This window comes from Pristis pectinata, chromosome 1 (genome assembly GCF_009764475.1).
Source record: "Pristis pectinata isolate sPriPec2 chromosome 1, sPriPec2.1.pri, whole genome shotgun sequence".
NCBI lineage: Eukaryota > Metazoa > Chordata > Chondrichthyes > Rhinopristiformes > Pristidae > Pristis > Pristis pectinata.
The window spans coordinates 33,012,860-33,035,093 of record NC_067405.1 but is presented as its reverse complement, the minus strand read 5'-3'; the positions used below and the strand labels follow the sequence as shown (position 1 = coordinate 33,035,093).

The window sequence follows — 22,234 nt, the reverse complement described above, 5'->3', positions numbered from 1 at the left end:
TTCCACGATGGAACCTAAACGACACTTCAGTGTTTACTCGGTAGTGACTTCCTCACCCCGCAAGCATCCGAACCGTGGTCGTCCACACACAAATATCTGTTTCCTTCTACAAGTCAGCAACAAAGTGAACTCCACCGGATTACTTCCAACTTCCATACATGGATTTCTATGGCAAACACAGTTATTGTTTCTCATCCATCGATAGAGAAAACAAGCAGGCTGGTGTCTCTCTCCCTTCTCTCTCTCTCTCTCTTCTTCTTCTTCTTCTTCTGACTTCTTCAACAACGTCATTACGTCCTTTATCTTCTATTGACGTAAGCACGCCCCACACACACATACACACACACTCTCTATCTTAAAGGGACTTTCACTGAGTCCGTAACACCTGGTCCCTGCTACTGTGAGGCAGTGGCTCTACAAGTTGCGCTGCTGTGCTGCCTGGTAAATTCTGTAGAGATGTGAGCAAACAAAATTACTTTCCTATATTTGTGAGGAAAATTTATTGACAAATTATTTATTCCATTTAGAAAATATTCACCAACCACTTGTTAGATTTTCTTCACCCTATATATTAACATCAATACTAATATATTTTATGATATGTAACTATTTTGCTACTGATTTGCTTGATCACTGGTAAATTGCTGTTTTTTTCTTTGCACTTTCACATGAGGAGTTGATAATGAACTTGACATGTTTTTGCAAGAGGAGCAGAAATTATATGATGAGGAAATGGATTCAGTTGTAGTAAAAAAGCACTTGGAACAGGAAGGTAAGGTTAACGTTTCAATTCAATTGGCTCTTCTTTTGAACCCCAAAAAAGTGATGCCTTGTCATGTTACTAAAGATTTTACATACTTCCCGACAAATTAAGAAATGATACTGCTAATTGTTGATCCTAATTATCTTAGCCCAGAAAAAGAACTGAACTTGGAACCTCTTGGTTTCTGTAGGTTAGTGTAGTGATAGTTATAATAATAAACCAAAATGAACAGTAACTGCCTTTCCTGTGGTCATTAGATCAACAAGTGGGAGGAAATACTAATAATTATTACTTTTCATTAAATTTTGATGACCAAGAGCTATACTGTGAATATTAAAATCAATAATAGGATGAGATATCTTTATTAGTCATGTACATTGAAACACACAGCGAAATGCATCTTTTGCATAGAATATTCTGGGGGCAGCCCACAATTGTCACCATGCTTCCAGTGCCAACATAGCATGCCCACAACTTCCTAACCCGTACATCTTTGGAACGTGGGAGGGAACCAGAGCACCTGGAGGGAACCCATGCAGATGTGGGGAGAATGTACAAACTCCTTACAGACAGCAGCCGGAACCCTGGTCGCTGGCGTTGCAATAGCGTTACGCTAACCGCCACACTACCGTGTCGTGCCCAAGAAAATTCGCGGACACCAGCGTAATATTAAAATAAATGAAGATACCATCTTAAAAGTTATTAGAAACCTTAAGATAGATTGGACTTTCAGCTCGGAGGGTCTTGAAGAAACAGGACTTGCCTTTATGAACTCCTTACCCACATCTTAAAAAATAGATCACTTGCTGAAAAGGTGGTCACGTGGTTCTAATTTTCACAAAGGGAGGCATACAGTACCAGGGACCTAGTTTGAATTCAGTTGCAATAAAAAAGATCATAAAATTAAACCAGGGCAGGATATACACATTGAATGCAAGGCTCTGGGAAGTGTTTTTGAACAGAGAGACCTTGGGGTACAAGTACATAGTTCCCTAAAAATGGGAAAACACATAGACAGGGTGGGAAAGAAGGCATATGGCATGCTTGCCTTCAACAGCCATGGCATTGTCTATAAGATGTGGAATGTTATGTTGCAGTTGTAGAAAATGTTGGTTAGATCGCTCTGGGGAGAATTGTGTAGCGTTCTTCTTGTCACCACATTATTGGAAGGACATAATTAAGCCAGAGAGGGTGCACAAGAAAAGATTCACAAGGATGCTGACTAGATAGGAGGGCTTGAGTTATCAAGAGAGATTGGGTAGACTGGGTCTGTTTTCCCTGGAGACTGAGAGGTGACATGGTAGAGGTATATACAGTTATGAGCAGCATAGATGGGGTAGATAGCCAGTGTCTGTGTCCCGTGGTAGGGATGTGTAAAACTACAGAGCATAGGTTTAAGTGAGTGAGAGGGAGAAAATTTAAAGGGGATCTGAGGGGTAAATTTTCCACACAAGGAGTATTTAGTATCCAGAATGAGCTGCCAGAGGAGGTGATGAAGGCAGGAACAGAACATTTAAGAGGCATCTGGATAGGTACTTGAATGGGCAAGGAATAGAAGGATATAGAATTAATGCAGGCAAGTGGGATTGATATGTCAGCATAGATGCAGTGGGATGAAGGGCCTGTTTCTGTGCTGTACAACTCTATGACTCTATACTCCAGGTGATCACCTAGATCATCAGGAATGCCCAATGCAGCTATTGGGAAAGAAGATTGTGCTTTATTAAGTTGATTGAATTAGTGGAAATCTGGTGTAACGTAATAAGATTTGGCTGCATGCTTGTAGGTGGAGAGATTTTTTGAGTCTATGGGAGAATAGATTAGAGAAACATAGAATTGGGAGTGATTTGAAATGATTAAAAGACTATTTTGTGTGTATACTGTCAAATTGTTTCAATTTTCTAGGTTGGGAGGTATTGGGGAATCATGCGTTATGTCTACACAAGATTGTCTTTCCTCTCCCTGCTAATAGTTGACCTTAGCAACAGACCTCTACCTTGTTTGATGGGTGACTTACTATGTACTTTCAAAAGAGGGTTGAATATATCATTATCCAGGATGCAATTGCATGACACAAGATGAAACATGGCTGATGTTTTGTGTGCACTCTCCAGATTTATTTCCCTTTAATTGACCTTAAGTTTTGCTCTGATTATTTTTTGGCCTTTGCCAGTAGGCTGTAAAGTACCTAAGGGGTTTGAAATTTTATGACGATGCATGAAATACCATACCTGTTTAGGATAGATGGAGAGCTGATATTTTGAGATATTTTTTATGCTTGTACAGAAAAAGAAAATTACTAGATTACTTGCATATTCCTTCATGCAGTGTAAAACTTTGGATGCCGTTTCCCATGGCCTGCAATTTGTATAACCCAAACAGGAAGTTGTAATGGTGTGCATCACTGGTTTTCTTTTATTGAGAAAATATTTGTTTGCTTGATTTAACTAAAAGGTATCTCCTATATCTTGTGTTATAAAGGAGAGATGAATCAAAGCAAACCAAAAACATTGATTTACATGAATAAATTGTGCCTAATTTCTTTGTACAAGTTCTAATAAAATGATACACCTTTACCTTCCTTTTAGTCAGATTTTAAGAATCATCACTTATAGCTTTTGTTGCCTTGGATATTGAAAATTAATGAGAGAGAGTGGGTTTCCCTTTGGTAATTTTAATAATATCAAATGCACGATAAAATAATTTAAGATAAAGTAAAATAAAATTATTTGGAAGAAAAAAAAGTCAACTTCCTTTCTATAAAACAGGCCTCAGAAAACAAAACCAAATGGATAGAACAGCAGACTTGTCACATCATTTAATTCCACCAAGGTTGATTTTAATTATTGTTTTCTAAGTAGGTGAATACAGAATTGAAGACATCAGCCAGCAAGAAATGTGTATAGAGATTCCACTTGAAAATTATTTTGTCAAGTTTGTTGAGGATAACAGAAATCTGTTGCATGAAGTCATTAAAATGAAGTTTGACTGTACTGCTACAATCTGTATAAATGATAATATACGTCCAGTGGCTACAACAGAATCAATGGCTTCAGTTTCAGTTCCTTTTATCAAATCATTGTCCATAATGACTGCTTTGCCTACTGGAGTCAGGTACCTGAAGATCCTACCAGAAGGGCTTCGTATTTTTATCTGCTTGGATGATTTGACAAAACATGAAGTAGATACAGTAGTGAATAGCGCCAATGAATATTTGAAACATGATTGTGGAGTTGCTCGTGCTTTGGCATTGCAAGCAGGCCATGAATTTGAAGTCGAAAGTAACAGCCTTGTACAAGTGCATGGTGCAGTACCAGTTGGTACAGCAGTTGTCACAGGAGCTGGACACCTTCCCTGTAAAAAGGTCATTCATGCTGTGGGGCCTGTTTGGAATAAATATCCAAATTCAGAATGTGATCGTCTACTTTTGTATTCCATCAGAAATAGCCTTGTGCTAGCAAATAAGTTAGAAATGACTTCAGTTGCCATTCCTGCAGTGAGTTCTGAAAATGGTTTCCCATTACAAAGATGTGCAGAGTTGATAGTAAATGCAGTTAAATCATTTTATTCAATATGGCAGAGCACGGATCCTTTGAAACAGATCCGTTTCGTGAACTCCAGCGAGATGGTGACTGTAGCAATAGAAAATGCATGTAACAATATTTTTGGACCTACAGACCAAAAACGTTTGTTAAGCATGGATTTTGTTTCAAACTGCATACGCGACATATTTGAATTCCAGAATCTTCATTTAGAAATCAAGAGAGAAAATATTGAAGAACAGAATGTATGTACAATTTCACTTATTTAAAAAATTTTAAACCATAAACATATCTTCATATAATCCATTGATTTATTCCAATAGAATAATGCAAATCCTGTTGTTATTGAATAGAATTTAAGGATTTGTATTAATCATCATATTTAAGATAAGATATCTTTATTAGTCACATGTACATCAAAATACACAGTGAAATGCATCTTTTGTGTTGAGTGTTCTGGGGCAGCCTGCAAGTGTCGCCACATTTCCGGCGCCAACATAGTATGCCCACAACTTCCTAACCTGTACATCTTAGGAATGTGGGAGGAAACTGGAGCACCCAGAGGAAACCCACAGAGATATGGGGAGAATGTACAAACTCCTTACAGACAGTGGCCGGAATTGAACCCAGGTCTCTGGCGCTGTTATAGCGTTATGCTAACAGCTACACTACCGTGCCTGCCCGGATATTTCTCTATTTGATCTCAAAGGGATTTTGGATAATATTAAGTTGTTGCTATTAAGGTAAATACACATTGCAAAGGATTAAATCCATACACCATGTCCTGTTTTTGGGAATGCAAATTAGATTCAGGTGAAGAGTCTGGGAAATGGTAAATCTTGCGCACCGGATTAGATTGATGGAAAAGAGTTCATTGAACTATTGCTGTCACATTCACATTTAAAATGCTGAAATCAATTAATTGATTTGCCCTACCAAGACTTGTAGTGAGGGAAGCCCACACTTGTAACCAATTTGATTAGCCAGCCTGTCTCTGGAAGTGGAGGATTAGCAAGAACAAGATTACAAGACTTTAGCTTCCTGACCATCTAAAGGAGATATGATTTGTGGAAATTTGGTGCAATAAGACAGAAAATTAGTGAGGCAAATTTAACTCAACAGCAAGGCTTCTTCTATTCTATGAGGAAAATAATACACGTTATTCATTGAAAACTTCATTCTCACATAAGGTTAAAAATTTTAGTGGGCCTGGGAAGATATTTCCTGATTGCATTAATTTATTTTTAAATTTTTTTTCTTGTATGTCACATGAGTGGCCAGTAGTGGTTTATTTTTTACCATTTGCAATTGAAAGAACTTTATACATATATACTGTATGACATGGTGTCAATTGGTTTGCAGTTATCATAGGGGATGGACAGCTTCCTTGTACAAAATTCATGTTGTAGGATCTGTTTGGAATAAATATCCAAATTCAAATCAATTACTTGCTTAATCTTTCAGAAGTAGCATGTATATGTGACTGAGTTAGAAATGACCAAATGCCATAACTGAAATGAGTTATGAAATTGATTTCCCATTACAAAGATGAGCAAAGCCAATAGTACCTTTTAGAATCCAGTTTAGAAATTAACCTAGATATGCATATCATCCAAGCTGCCCTTTTCGAAGCCTTCTGGTAGTTGGTGTAGAGGGATTAAGTTATGTAACGTGATTATTGTTCATTTTCATCAAACAAAGGCTATTGTAAGTAGGTCATTGCTAGTTTCAGAGCAGTGCCCTATGCTGTGAGCTGCTGTTTTTCACCAAATTTCTTAATACTATAAATAATTAATTGTTTTAGCCAGGATTAGAATTACAATTCTCAGAAAGGTTATCAGCTACAGTAATATGATGGTCCAGAAACTTGGACATGAAATACCCATTTTCCAGATGTGTTTGGTTTATTTAGAGAGCCTATTATCTCAAGCAGGAAGTGTGTGCTTATATTTCTAGGCTGAACTACTCCGCTTTCTAAATGAGAGAATGTAGATGCATTGGTTGCAGGTAAATACTTCAGGATTACTTAAAGAAATAAGTAAATTCATAGCTTTTTATATTCTCTGTCATAATGTGAGCATGACTGACAGGTCTAGTATTCACTGCCCATTCTTTTGTAGCTGCTGTTCAGCCACCATTTTGAAAAGCTGGCAAAATTACTCACAGAGTACTCTTGGGGGAAAAAGGATTCATGATTTTTATCCGGCAATGATAGAGGAACAGTAATATATTTCCACCTCAGATGATGTGTGATTTGGAGGGGATTCTGCTGTTCCCATGCATCTGCTGACCTTGCCCTTCTAGGTGATAGATATTGTAGGTTTGGGAGATGCTGCTAGGTGCTGCCTTGATGACTGAACATCAGCTGATAGCTGATAATTAGTTGGATTGGGCCTCCAAGGGCACGTATCAAATGATTTGCACAGGGAATGATGAAGGCTGTCATAAGGGTAAGGAAGAATGACTACTGCAAGATGCTTGAGTTAATTACACACTGATTCTGTGTCTTGGAGTCTTTGTGGTAAGTCCAGGTGCAATCGAATTTGGGTAATAAGTTCCAGTACTTTCTTTATTAAAATATATGTGAACATTTAGAGGAATATAATCTGGTTGGTATCAAGAAGAGTTCAAAGAGGTGACTTCTTGGATCTTTTTGCCTTAAAACAGACTGATGTGATTGTGAATGCAATATCAAGGGATCTAAATCTGGATGTGATCAGAGTTTCTAAAGCTATTGGAGAAAAAGCTGGTCCAGAGCTTCGAAAAGAGCTTCGTAGAATTACAAAGATGGAATTATTGCCTTTAGGAGAAGTGTTAAAAACATCAGGATTTCTTTTGAATTGCAAATATGTGTACCATGTAGCGTTTTATCCAAATTCAAACCCTGAATCAGAAAAGGTAAACATGCTTTCATAATACATTTTATCCAGAAATTTATCATTTTATTTAATATATTTGTACTGAGATAGTCTTTTTCTTTAAAGTTTTTAAAGATGGTTATTTGTAAATGTTTGGAGCTTGCGAAAGAAGATGATGTTTGTTCAATTGCAATTCCTGCAACAAGTGATACAAAATTATCACTCCACCCAAGCAAGATGGCTAAGCTTTTCACCGAAACAATGATGAATTTCATTGAATTGAACAGAGAAAGCAAATTTGCTACTGTTTACTTTGTACTTCATCCAGAAGAAACAGAGATTTATGAGGTAATGTAGTAAACCAATCTGATAATATGTTTCACATTGTTAATTTTCACAATTAATAACTTGTATATTACAAGGCTCAAGCTTTTCTTTATTTCACTTTGAAGTTTATCATTGAATTTATATATTTTAAAATATTTCTCAGTTTTGACCTCTGATATATCTCTGATTATGCCTTGGGCATGCTTCCGGCATGTCCGGTTAACAAATGTGTTACCCAATTCGGCAGGCAATGGAAATTACAATAAAATTACCTGCAAGCAATTTGCACGGTGCCAAAATAAATGGTGATTTCCCCAACTAACTTTCACTGCCCTGGCAACTTTAACTTAGCAAAGGGACATGTAAAAGCTTTCTTAGTAATCATTGTGGATAAAAGCAAAGTACTAGAAAACGGTTTGGTAATAACAGTTATCTGTATGTTCCTGTTCAGGCATTTCTGCAGGTATTCGCTAGAAAAAAACAACAGTCTCATGAAAGACCAAAACTTCCATCAATAACTGGTAAGTTACCAAAATAAGAAAAAATGTAGATGAAGGAATTGAATACATTTTGCACTTAAAATGGCACCAAATAATAAATTGTTCTGAGCAAAAGAGAAACACAGGGAGCTGCAAGCTTTTATTTCCTTTGATATCCAATAAGAAAGGAAACCTGAAGTAATTGATAGACAAGGTGAACATAGAACATTACAACACAACACAGGCCCTTCGGCCCACAGTGTTGTGCCGACATCTTATCCTGCTCTAAGATCTATTTAACCCTTCCCTCCCACATAGCTCCCCATTTCTCTATCATTCATGTGTCTATCTAAGAGTCTTTTAAATGCCCCTAATGTATCTGCCCCCACAACCTCTGCTGGCAGTGCATTCCACGCACCCACCACTCTCTGTGTAAGAAAAACTTACCTGTGACATCCATGCTATACCTTCCTCCAATCACCTTAAAATTATGTCCCCTCGTGTTAGCCATTGTCCCCCTGGGAAAAAATCTCTGACTGTCCACTCGATCTATGCTTCTTATCATCTTGTACACATACATCTTGGTGAAAAAGGCATATGGAACACTTGCCTTCATCTGACAAGGCATTGAGTACAAGAGTTGGGGGTATCATGTTACAGCTCTACAAGACATTGGTGCAGAAAGGATTCACAAGGATGTTGCTGGGACTGAAGAACTTGAGTTATAAGGAGAGGTTGGGTAGGCTGGCACTGTTTTCCCTGGACCTTAGGAGGCTGAGTGGTGACCTTATTGAGGTTTAAGAGGCAAGTTTTTCACACAGAGCGTGGTGGATATGTGGAATGAGCTGTCAGAGAAAATAGTAGAGGCGGGTACAATTACAATGTTTAAAAGACATTTAGGCAACTATATGGACAGGAAAGGTTTAGAGGGATATGGGCCAAATCTGGGCAAATGGGACCAGCTCAGGAAGACAACTTAGTCGGCACGGACAACTTGGGCCTAAGGGCCTATTTCCGTTCGATGCAACCCTATGAATCTATGACTCTATGAAAGTGATTGAAGGAAAAGGGAGTGCCATCCAAGTTAAGTTAGCAACTTGTCTGATCCATTGCAATGAACAGTAGGTGGGATGTACAAGCTACAAAATATAAATTCCATTGATTTTCTAGAGAGCCAACATGTTTAATACAATATGAAATGCTCTAACGCTCTTACGATCACCATTGAATCAAACAACTAATTCCATATTCATTGCCTCCTTTCATCTGAGATAATTACCATCTTTCCTCCAGCCCTACAGAATAATAAGTTTAGCAAGCCCAAATTATTTCTTCAAAAATAAAGCTTATATCTGCAACTTCACTCCAAACAGAAAACATTGCTTGAAATGTGAATAGAGGCTCCTGACCATGCATTATAACTCCTTGCAAGGCATTATAGGCAAGGTTACTTTTCCTCAGCAACGGCTTTCCCCATTTCAACAAACAATATTCCAAATCCCCCTGGATGTATGGAAAAAGGCATTGCTGAAATCAGGAGAATTTTTTTCCCCTGTAACATCTCACTCAGAAGTTCTTCAGCATCAGCTCAATCTAAGCCAAATATTTACCATCCTCATAAAAAGGTAAATGGGCTTACTCTCATAGAATCCAGCTCTTGAGTTTTACCTCATGGAATTCTTACTTTCTCCTCCACCCTTAATGAGTAGAAAACAGGTCTGGTGACAAATGAGTTTGTACCATCCTCCATTAGCTCCTCTCCTTCACTCTTCCTATTTCAGACTCTTTGCTTAACCTAGCCTACATCATTATATCCCTACCCCTTCCATGTCTCTATGTTAAGAGGAAAAGCTATGCCCTATCCCAGTGCCTTACATCACTTGTCTGTTTTTTTGCTCATTCCTTACCTGATCTTGTCTTCTTGTCCACTTCCTTCTGTCCCTATCATCCTGTATCTCCTCCCTTCTTTTCTCTGTCAGTCCTTCTATCATTCAAGTGGAATTAATCAAGTGCCTTCAGATATTCTTGACCTGGCTACTTGCTCTTTACTCCCATGGTAAACAGTTAAGTCGCTACTTTTCAAAGATGTGAGACAATTTGTATGGAGTAACCAAAGGATATTACGATTTTTTTCTGTTATCCTGAACATGTTGCCAAAACTTAATGATGCAAGGCCAATGGTGTCGTAAAGGTTATGCTAGTGAAAATATCATTTGGGATAAGAAGAGCAGATAAGACCAAACATGTAATGTGTGGTCTCCAGCCTTGGGTATTTTGTTCTGATTAAGGAGTATATATGATTTAAAGGCCATTGAGTAATAGATAGGTGCTTAGATAACTGTTAGATAGCCACATGAATGATAGAAAAATAGAGGGCTATGTGGGTGGGAAGGGTTAGATAGATCTTAGATAAATATCGGCACAACATCATTGGCCAAAGGGCCTGTACTGTGCTGTAATGTTCTATATTATAAATGGTTCTTCATGCCTATGCTGTGATTCAGTGGAACTGTGTAGGCAGCAGGACGTAGAGATGGGAATGAAAGTTTTATTGGCTTAAACGAATTTAAGTTGAATCCTTTAAGTATACATTTGAGAGTTTTTTTTAATCACTGGTTAAATTAAGAAGCCTTACATTCAAAATGTTTTTCAATTTTAACTTGATTTAAAAACTCTGCTATTTTGTGATGTATTTTTTATATAGATTCAATGCCTTTTAGACTTGAGCAGGAAGAAAGAACTGAACGATTTATTAAGCTTTGTGGTAAAGATTACCCTTTACTGGAATGTGCGCAATTTTGGATCAATAATACCATTCTATCATATCAAGAATATTTCATCATAGAAAATAAAAGCATCATTTACTTCTCAGAATATGAACATCAAATCTTATCAGCCCTTGGCAACAAAGAAGAGATAACCGTGGAAGAAACAATAAATGAAATGAATGCATCCATTGAACTAAGTGGACCTCACTTTGAGATTATGTATGTAGCACTTCATATAGAGCTCTTACTTTGCAAGCTGCAGGAGAAAATGGTACATTTGGGAGAAACTCAGCTTCTGCAGTCTGTAGTACAGTGGATTTATTCAACAGAAGATCAGATAAATCAATATAATGCCACTGAAAACTTCCTTATAGAAAAAGCTTTTGTAGATAATAAAAAAATATTGATGATTGAAGTGAACAATACTAAGCAGACAGTATATTTACAAAGATTTATGGCATTGAATGATCGAAGGGATCAATTTAAAGTTGAAAGACTCAGTGAGTAAAAGAGATCCTTTACTTATCAAATGTGTGAACATTTGTTTTACAACTTGTTTAATATATTTGGTTAATACATCACCAATATTTTCAGATTACATTAGTTTCATGCATAATTCTACAAGCCTTTGTGTAAAATCATAGGACCATGCAATGATACGGTACAGAATGAAGCCAATCGAATATTACATATGATAAATCTTTTATAGAATTTATTCAGCTTACACTTCTCTGCCCCTCATACACAGCCCCTACTTATTTTTCTCCTTCATGCATTTATCAGTTCTATTCTGAATATTGCCATTGAATCTGGCAGAGATTTCCAGATCACAACAAATCACATTTAAAAAATAAATGCCTGGCCCATTTTGCTTGTTGCTCCAGATTCCAGCATCTGCAGTCTCTTGTGTCTCCTCTGCCCCATTTTGCTCTGGTTCTTTTGTCTGCTGTGCCTAATTTGCGATTCCTTTTTACAACAGAGGCACATGCAGATTTTTAAATGTAACTACTTTTCTTGAAAAGACAAATATATTCTAAGCATTAAAATAAATAGGACATGTACCATTAAAAAATAACACAGTGGATCCATTTGAATAAATATATCCTCCACCTTTTCTATGAGAAAACATCTTTCTTTAGATGCATCCATAAATGTAGCTTTGCCAAATTCTACAGACGTTGAAATATAGATTTAAATGCAGATTGTGTGGTAAAGATGACCTCTTTCTTGAAGTTGCTTAATTTTGGATCTGTTTTACTATTCTATCATATCAAGAACAATGTGTCATAGAAAATTATACATTGTTCTTGATATGATAGAATAGTATATCAGATCCAAAATTAATGAGTGTAAGTTCCACTAGCTTCACACTGAAATACCTGACGGTGGCTAATTCTCTTCTTATCATAATCTGTATAATGCTAAGTGAAGCATATTATTTCACTTTGAGAGTGGCTTGGGAATTGGTTTGTGTATTTCTGCACGTGAGTCATTCTCATCTAAAGAATCTCCAAACTCGTGATTCATGCTCGTAGTTTGAGTTCATCACACCCTTGAAGAAGTAGATCAAATTGCAATGCAGACCTGCAGCAGTAAATGAAAATCAAAATAATTGCAAATGCTGGAAATCTGAAATAAAACCAGAAAATGCTAGAAACACTCACTGACTGTTTGCCTGAATCTATGACCTGAAACATTAATTCTGTTTCTCTTTCTGTTGATGCTGCTGAGTGTTTCGGGTATTTTCTGGTTGTATTTGACAACTCTGGCAGATGCGTAAAAACTTAATACATCTTAAGTTTTTCTCAATTGTTTTTCTTTCTCTTTTTGGTGGTGTGCTTATAGTGTTTCACTTTGGAATAAATCCGTATGAAACTCTTCATATTTCAACAATATGTCCAACTGTCCGTCTGCGCTGGCTAGTTTTTACACGATCCTTCATTTTACTGGATCCTTCCCTCCATTTCCACCATTTACAATGACCATACGAAATCTGGGCAGGATCATTGCTAAGTTGTATGAAAACTATGAATTCATAAAAATAAAACTGTCAACTTTTGAAAGCTGATTCAAGCCAGGAGGTTGCTTCTGGTGTTCGACACCATGTTATATTAAGTGAATGTAATTCATTTCCAGACGCTTTTCGTCACAGTTTAATATGGCCTTTACGGTATGTACAAATTTCCTCTTGATGTCCTCCACTTTAAGAAGATTAATCCAGCTGCTGGATTCTCTACATAAGTGAAGATCCTCTTCCCTACCCTGATATGTATCTCCTTATGTGGCTCTGTCAATTTGTTTTTTGATAATGATCCTGGAATTTGGCTTGAGAGGTTGTTTTCTGAATTAGATGTGCTATATAAATGGAAGTTTTTGTTTGTGTCAGTGACCTCAACAGGACTCTAGATTTCTACCTCAAACAAATCCAGAAATGCTGGAAGACTTCAGCCAGTCAAGCAGCATCTGTGGAAAAAGAAAGCAGGTCACGTTTCAGGTCAATGACCCTTCCTCAGAAGTGGTTTTGTTTCAAATGCCAGCATCTGAAGTGTTATTTGTTTCCCTTTTAGATTTCTACCTGGTGTAATGAAACGTAAAACTTTATATTTGCTTTTACTCCTGATTTTATTTGTATTTCAACATTTTTGAGATAATTCTTTTTGCAAAAGTTGTTATTAATCAATATAATTTACCTTTATTATGTTGGTTTTCAGAATGTTTCTGTGAACTCATTGGGCTGAGTTTTCCTGGCTGTGGCTAGCAGATCTGAAAGAACTGCTGGCATCGAAACTGAAGTAGCATTGCTAGTCTCCAAATGGACTTCTTCAGTGGAATCCAGTTTTCTTGGGATTTATGTTACTGAACAACAAAGTCCATTGCAAATTTAACAGATTGAACTTTATTACAGCTTATGCTGGTCCAAGAAGTGCTGAGGAAGTGGTGTTTCAACATTTAAGAGAACTAAAAATTCATTGGCCAATAACATTTGATCAGATGTTCCACTTGAAATACCCCAACAAGCTCTATGCACATGTGGAAATAAATTGTATTCAAGGACTATTTTTCCAATTGTTTTCGAATGGTGACTTGGTTCTTCTTTTACCACCCAGTGGAATAAGTAGACTGGTAAAAGTTAAATAAGTGAACAAGCTTTGTTGTGGATCAATCACCACTAGGAGCACAGAGATATAGCTAGAATGAGTCCTTAGTAATTCAGTTTAAGTATGCAGGTGGGAGCTGCGATTAGAGTCTCTCAAATTGACAGAACACACCAAATATTTTACACAATTGGAGACAGACATTGACTGACAATTTCTAGATACTGATCTACTTTTATTAATTGACATTAATGTTTTGACCCATCCCACTTATTGTTCATGATAATCTCATTACTCATCATCTAGGCCAAGACAGAAGGACCCTACTATCTCAACAGCACCAGGTTACCATATTCCATTTGTCTGGTGATTTATAATTTGTGACCTCACTGTGGTTCAATTTTGCTCTTATCTATGGTCCTGGTTCTTAAGGTTCTAACACAATGAAAGTTCTTAAGGTGGCTTCCGTACATTTGATGTTCTTGTGCCAAAGGATACATTTTTGAACAGCCAGTACTGAACTATTGAACCTCTTACTTTTGATCATATCCTATTATGCCTTATGGTTAGGTTACATTTACAGCTTATTAATAGTGCAGAGTACATGAGAAAATCTGTAACCCATACAATTAGCAGTTCTAAATGCACAATATATGTTAAGCAACTCTAATTAACTGGAGGTGTGTTTATAACTCGTACATCCCTATGGTCTGCTTCCCTGGTGCCTCCCATACTGAACTATATCTAAAAACTGACTATATCTTATAATAGCAAGCTTAAAAGTTTGTCTGAGAACTGTCTTCATACCTTGATTTATTGAACTGTACTTGGTTATTGTAGCACTCCAGTTTGTCAGTCTGTTTTTATTAAAAAGCCACACCAATTCATGTCCTGTTACGCTACTCTCCTCTGTACCTTGCCCATAAGAAGATTGTCAATGTATGTGTGATTCTGTGTGTAAATATATCAAACCCATGACATAGAAGTTATTAGAAAGTTAATTCAGGAATTGTGCAATTACTTGTATCATATACAGCATCATATATCAAGATAGCTTTTTTATTAATCCTTTTCTTAGTTCAGGGAAGAGATGATTACTTGAAGAAATCACCAAGTTATTGGGGCCCAACTGTTAGTTCAGTTTTTCAGAAAATACCAATGGAAGTTACCAGAGGTGAATTTAAAAAAAGAATCAAGGCATTTGAAGATGTAGGCCTCACCATTCTGAAGGTAAGTATATTTGGGTTTTAACAGCATTTTCAAACTTTGTATATTTTGATCAACAAAACTTTGAGTTTGACCTTTATCTCAAACACTAACTTTAGTGTCTTTCTGTTTAACTTCTGACTGTTTCTTAAGTTCAGCATTCAGGCCTCAGTCACCTCCTTGGGAATCAATTCATTCCTTTACTAAGTAAAAAATTTCTCTTCCTAGCCTTTGAGTTGTGCTCTTTTGCTTTCTTATCTAAAAGTATTATTTCCATAGAACCATAGACCAATACAGCACAATACAGGCCCTTCGGCCCACCATGTTGTGCCGACCTTTAAACCACGCCTAAGACTATCTAACCCCTCCCTCCCATATATCCCCCTATTTCCAGTTTATACATTCCCTTGGATACACTGAGGAGCTTCATTCTCCATGATCCTGCTTGAAATTAGTTGGGATAAAGGGGAGTATTTTGGGAATGGGGCTGTACCTTCAATATCAGCATGGGAATTCCCATAACTCTAATTTGCCAATTGGTCCTGTTTGGGTAAGAGATGGAGGGGAAGTAAAGCTTAGGAATACCAGCAATTTTTCCCACAACTCAAAAGTGGCTTTTGGTCCCAGAAAGTGGTCAAAAACCCAAATGGAGTGTGATCTTCCAATTCCATCCCATCATTACCACTTCGCTCCCTTCACCTTCCCCCCCACCAAAAAAGGGTAGTACCAGAGTATAACTTGCTGAAGGCCTGCACCTGGTTGAAAAGACATTCTTGTTCTGCCCCATTGAATACATCAGATAAAGATCTTTATCTCCTTTATTAGTCACATGTACATTGAAACACACAGTGAAATGCATCTTTTTGCGTAGAGTGTTCTGGGGGCAGCCTGCAAGTGTCGCCATGCTTCTGGCGCCAACATAGCATGCCCACAATTTCCTAAAATATACGTCTTTGGAATGTGGGAGGAAACCGGAGCACCCGGAGGAAACCCACACAGACACAGGGAAAACGTACAAACTCCTTACAGACAATCTGGGATGGGATATTTGGAGACGTTTGTAGGAACTACCTAAAACTAATCAGTTAAGGTTGATTTAGACTGTGAGATATTTGCAGATATGATTAGAGTTATCGAGATAGAGAATTGTACAGCATGGAAACAGGCCATTTGGCTCAACTTGTCCACAATGACCAGTGGGCACCCTTCTATATTAATCCCATTTCCCAGCACTTGGTCCATAGCCTTTTATGCCTAAGCAATTCAAATGCTCATCAAGACACTTCTTAAATGATGTCAGCAATCTAGCTTCAAACACTCTTTCAGGCAGTACATTCAGGTGCATAGCACTCTCTGGGTGAAGGGAGTCCTCGTATCTCCCCTAAATCTCTGCCCCCTTATTCCAAATCCATGTCCTTCACTGAATTACTCCATCACAGGCAATATCCTATTGTGGGATGTTGCACACTCAGTTGTTGCAACATCTGCACCCCCCTCGGCACTATCACATCCTTCCTGTTGCATAGTGACCAGAACTCCAGCTGAGGTCTGACCAAGGTTTTATATAGTTGGAGCATAACCTCCCTATTTCTGTATTCAATGCCTTGACTAATGAAGATCAGTATCCTATATCCCTTCCCAACCATGTTATCTACCTGTGTTGCCACCTTCAAGGATCTATGGACATGTACCCCAAGAATTTAGAATATTAAGTGGTGATCTGATTGAAATTTTCCAAGATATTATGTGGAACTGATTGGGTAGATGGAACAATTTCTTCTGGTTATGGAATCTGGAACCAGGGATATAGTCTGAAATTTACAACCAGTTTGTAGAGATTGAATGATAAGCACTTGTTCATGAAGAGCACAGAGCCAATGGTAAATGATACAAGGTTAATTGTCAAAAAAAGTTTGAGATCTAATGATTTTTGTTAAGCAAAGGTATTAAAAAGATGATGAAAAGGCAGATACAGAGAATTAAGCATCAGATCTGCAATTGAAAATCAAAAAAACTACAGGTGCTTGAAATCTAAAAGCAGAAAACGCTGGAAACATCCAGTAACAGGCAGTATCTGTCAGAATAGTGCACTATATTTAGTGCTCACTGTGTGCTCTGTGTACACTGGAGAAAACAAATACAGACTGGGTGACTTTGTGCAGCACCTGTGTTTAGGCTGCAGGGGCAATTCTGAGCTTTCACTGTCTGCCAGTTAAATTCCCTATTCCCCTCCCACTCAGGCCTATCTGTCTCTGGCCTCCTGAGCTGTAAAAATGAGACCCATTGCAAGCTTCAGGAACAGGACCTCATCTTCCATCTGGGCACATCACAGCCTTCCAAATTCGTTATTGAATTCAATGGTTCAGGTTACTCTCTTTCTCTGTATCAGTACTGGCCAGATCTGCTGTTGGTCATACACCTCTAATATTAGCTCAGTTTTTCCTTATTTCCCTAGCATGGCCTGACCTGGAGGGTATTTCCTACAACTCTACATTTTAAAGCTTTTACATTCTGTTATTCATGCGCTCCCTCTCTCTCATTCATTCCCCCCTCTCTCTCGCTCCTCTCTCTCTCTCTCTCTCTTACTCACTCCTCCCATCTCTCTCTCTCTCTCTCTCTTTCTCTCATCTTAGAACCCTTAGGCAACCTTAACCTCGCCCTATCTGAGATATTCCCCATCTCTTATCTATCTCTCTCAACACTCTCTGTAATTTAAAGCTAACTTTCTCTCTTTCACAGCTGCTGCCTAACCAGCTAAGTCCAGCATTTTCCGTTTTTATCTCAGCGCAACCATTATGTCATTGAAAGGCAGAATAGGCTCACGGGGCTAAGTAAACTACTCCTATTCCAACATTGCTTTAGGTGAACATTTGAGGGCAGGCATGGTAGTGTAGTGGTTAGCATAACGCTATTACAGTGCCAGCAACCCGGGTTCAATTCCAGCCGCTCTCTATAAGGAGTTTGTACGTTCTCCCCATGTCTGCATGGGTTTCCTCCAGGTGCTCCAGTTTCCTCCCACATTCCAAAGACGTACAGGTCAGGAAGTTGTGGGCATGCTAATGTTGGCGCCAGAAGCATGGCGACATTTGCGGGCTGCCCCCAAACACTCCACACAAAAGATGTATTTCACTGTGTGTTTCAATGTACATGTGACTAATAAAGATATCTTATCTATAATTTCTGGAAGCATTTTACTAATCCCGCTCTGAACCAAACTTGATTATTTTTGTGCTTTGTTAGTATGATCAAGTCAAGTCGAGTTTTTTGTCATATGCACAAGTACAGTGAGGTACAGGTACAATGAAAAACTTGCAGCAGCATCACAGCAATTCAGACACAACACACAGAATATAAATTATACATACACAAGACTGAAGAGAAAAAAGACTTTCCAAAACAATACATTAGTGCAAAAAAAGACAATCCTACGATTCCTTGGTAGTGCAAGAGGTGGTTCCGTTGCTGAGGTAGAATGAGGGTTGTGCAGGTCAGTTGAAGAACCTGATGGTTGTAGGAAAGTAGCTGTTCCCCAACCTGGTAGTGTGGGAGTTCAGGTTACTGTACCTCCTGTCTGACGGTAGCTGTAAGAAGAGGGCATGACCTCACTCTCCCTGATGATAGATGCTGTCTTCTTGAGGCGGTGCCTCATGTAGATACTTTCAATGGTGCGGGGCTGGGGTGGGGCTGTCCCCATTTGTGTTCACAAAATGATCATCAGGGAGACCTCACTCTCCCTGATGATAGATGCTGTCTTCTTGAGGCGGTGCCTCATGTAGATACTTTCAATGGTGCGGGGCTGGGGTGGGGCTGTCCCCATTTGTGTTCACAAAATGATTGCGTTTGTGAAGCTTCCTCTGAACAAATGCTGACATTTCATAAATACATATATGAGATTCAAGAGTTTCAACATTTTACTTAAGATCCTTCTAATTAACTGCTTTCATTGGGACACACTCTATGCTTTAAGCTTGCATGTTTCATTTTATTGCTATATTAACAATATCCATACTGATTATCAAAAAGGACTATGGTAGTTTCTTGGAATTAAATAGCATAAAGAATATAGAGAGTAAGGAGCCACATGATTAACATGATACTTAATGACCACAATGATTTGCTCTTTGAATTTGTACTTTAAAGTGGATCCACATTTGGAGAATGAAAAACCCTTATGCTTTAATAAGAACATTGCTCCAATACAGATTGAACGAATCCAGAACCCTGTCTTATGGGCTTGCTACTTAAATACGATAGAAAAGAATAAAGAGTTTCTGCAAACTGATGGAAATGTTACCACCTTGTATCATGCTGTACCCAGCTATTTCTGCAATTTCGTCTGCAGAATTGGATTTCAGGAAACGTATTCACAAGAACAAGGTAATTATATTTCATTCCATCATGAAACATAATAACAGAGCGTGCATCCAAACCTTTGTTATTTTGAATAGTTCTCTAGCTTATCCACATTATTTGATTATATGCAGATTGTATACACGTGATAAACCAATTACATATGATATGTGAAAAATCATACTGCATTGTACCGATCATTTTCAATTCCCACCAGGTAAACTGGTTAATATCTATGGCTGTCAGTCTGCTCAAAATTCCTTCAAAATGGAGAAGGAAGCATGGGTCACTTTGAGCAAGCATAGGACAATGCTGGCTCATATTTCTATTTGAAAGTCATACTAAATTCTCAGCTGCAAGCTGGTGTGAAATACCAATAATAATTTTTGACATCAAGAATTTCTGTCCTAAAGCACACCAGAAAATCTGCTCCCAGAGCAAAGCAACAGTCAGAGGTGGTATTCAGGATGAACAGCAAGCTATATCAGCAAGAGTGTTAGGTGGTAATCAGCAGTGGATGGTTCCTCATATATCCTCATATTCTCAAGCACTGTAATTGTTTTTCACTTAATACTTGCTCTAATACTTCAAGATTTAAACTAAAGTTTTCTGAGGAAGGCCTGTGAGAGTAGATAGTCCTGTCCTGTTGCCAGCACACTCTGAAGTGAAGAGTTATATGAGTCAAAATTGTGTATACAGTCCTTCCCTAATTGATACACTGTTGGGTGAAAATAATATATAATGGGTGATAGGACTAAAAAATTATTCACAATTAATTTATATATGTTTTAAATTTATAGAGAAGGAATATGGTGATGGAATCTACTTCAGAAGCAACTTGAAAAATCTCATGAAAAGAATCAATATTGTTGGGAAGATCGTTTACATCTTTGAAGCTGAAGTGTTCACTGGCAATTGCAGCAGAGAGTCCACATTTCATACTTCACAGCAATTAAAAGATTGTGATTGTTATGAGTACAATGACAGTACTGCAGAGAGTGCATCCAAAACCTTTGTCATTTTGAATAGTTCTCTAGCTTATCCATGTTACTTGATTATATGCAGATTGTATGCACGTGATAAACCAATTACATATGATATGTGAAAAATCATACTGCATTGTACTGATCATTTTCAATTCCCACCAGGTAAACTGGTTAATATCTATGGCTGTCAGTCTGCTCAAAATTCCTTCAAAATGGAGAAGGAAGCATGGGTCACCTTGAGCAAGCATGGGACAATGCTGGCTCATATTCCTATTTGAAGGTCATACTAAATTCTCAGCTGCAAGCTGGTGTGAAATACCAATAATAATTTTTGACATCAAGAATTTCTGTCCAAATGCACACCAGAAAATCTGCTCCCAGAGCTAAGCAACAGTCAAAGGTGGTATTCAGTCATACATCAGCAAGAGTGTTAGGTGGTAATCAGAAGTGGATGGTTCCTTATAGGGACTGAAACAGAAAGGACAGAGTCCCTCTGTACAAAGAATTGTTGCCTCTGAATTTTTAAAAAATATTCTCAGGACATGCCCATCCCTAGTTTTACTGAAAAGATATTTTCTCTAAACCACAGCACTTCTTGTGATGGTGATGCACCAAGGACAGTTTCAGGTAGAAAATTGCAGGATATTAATCTATCAGCAGTTAAGAAATTACAGTTACAATATAATGGCTCATTTGAAAGGAAACTTATTTATTCATTTTTTTTAGGCAAAGCCAACATTTGTTGCTCATGCCCAACTTTTATGGAGAAGATGACAGCTTCTTTAACCATATTAGACCTTCTAGTGAAGGTACTCATGAAATGCTATTCCATAGGGAGTTATAGGATTATAGACCTAGTGACAAGGATAGATGGGGAAATGTTTCTACGTCATGATGATGTGCAACTTGGAGGGAACTTACAAATGCTGTTGATTTGATGTATCCCGTCCCTAGGATTGATGCTCGATTTGGTGGTCCTGCTGTGAATTTTATGGGAAGTACCCACTGCAGCCATGGTGTACAGATGATGGAATGAATATGTAGGGTCCTAGATAGTAGTAAGCTTCTAGAGTGTTACAGGGGCTGGATTTATTCAGTCAAGTGGAGATTATTCCATCATGGTCCTGATTTGAGCCTTGCAAGTGGTGGAAATGTTTTAGGGTGTCAGCAAGTTGATGTTGGGGGATTCAATGGTAATAATGCCATTGAATATCAAAGGTAGTGGTTAGGCTCTCTTGTTGGAGATGGTCATTGACTGTCACTTTTATGGTGCAAATATTGCCTGAACATTGTTGAATAATGGATTGCTTCATTTGCTGAACACTTGAGAATAGAATTGCCTATTGTGCAATGATCAGTGAAATTAAGATATAAGGTATTTGAGATATTTATTAGTCACAGGTACATCGAAACACACAATGAATGGTGTCTTTTTGCATTACTGAGAATGTGCTGGGGGCAGCCTGCAAGTGTCGCCACTCTTCCGGCACCAACATAGCACACCCACAGATCCTAACCTGTATGTCTTTGGAAGGTGGGAGGAAACCGGAGCACCCAGAGGAAACCCACACAGACACGGGGAGAACGGTAGCGTAGCGATTAGCGTGACGCTATTACAGCACCAGCAATTGGGGTTCAATTCCCGTCGCTGTCTGTAAGGAGTTTGTACGTTCTCCCCATGCCTACGTGGGTTTCCTCTGGGTGTTCCAGTTTCCTCCCACATTCCAAAGACATATGGGTATGTTAACATGGGTTTAAATGGATGGCGTGGACTCGTTGGGCTGGAATGGCCTGTTACCATGCTGTAAGTAAAGTGTTTAAGTTTTAACGTACAAACTCCTTACAGACAACAGTGGAATT

The 22,234-nt window shown here is 38.1% G+C and overlaps 1 protein-coding gene across 1 annotated transcript in view; it reads right to left on the bottom strand.

Annotated features, from left to right (window-relative positions):
- Positions 1–347: 347 nt before the first annotated feature.
- The window catches only part of faima (Fas apoptotic inhibitory molecule a), a 48,620-nt gene continuing 26,733 nt past the window's right edge, over positions 348–22,234 (bottom strand). The window contains exon 5 of the mRNA XM_052029281.1: positions 348–448. Within this exon, the coding sequence (XP_051885241.1) occupies positions 368–448 (81 nt within the window). The 3' untranslated portion in view covers positions 348–367. The remainder of the gene's footprint in view (positions 449–22,234) is intronic.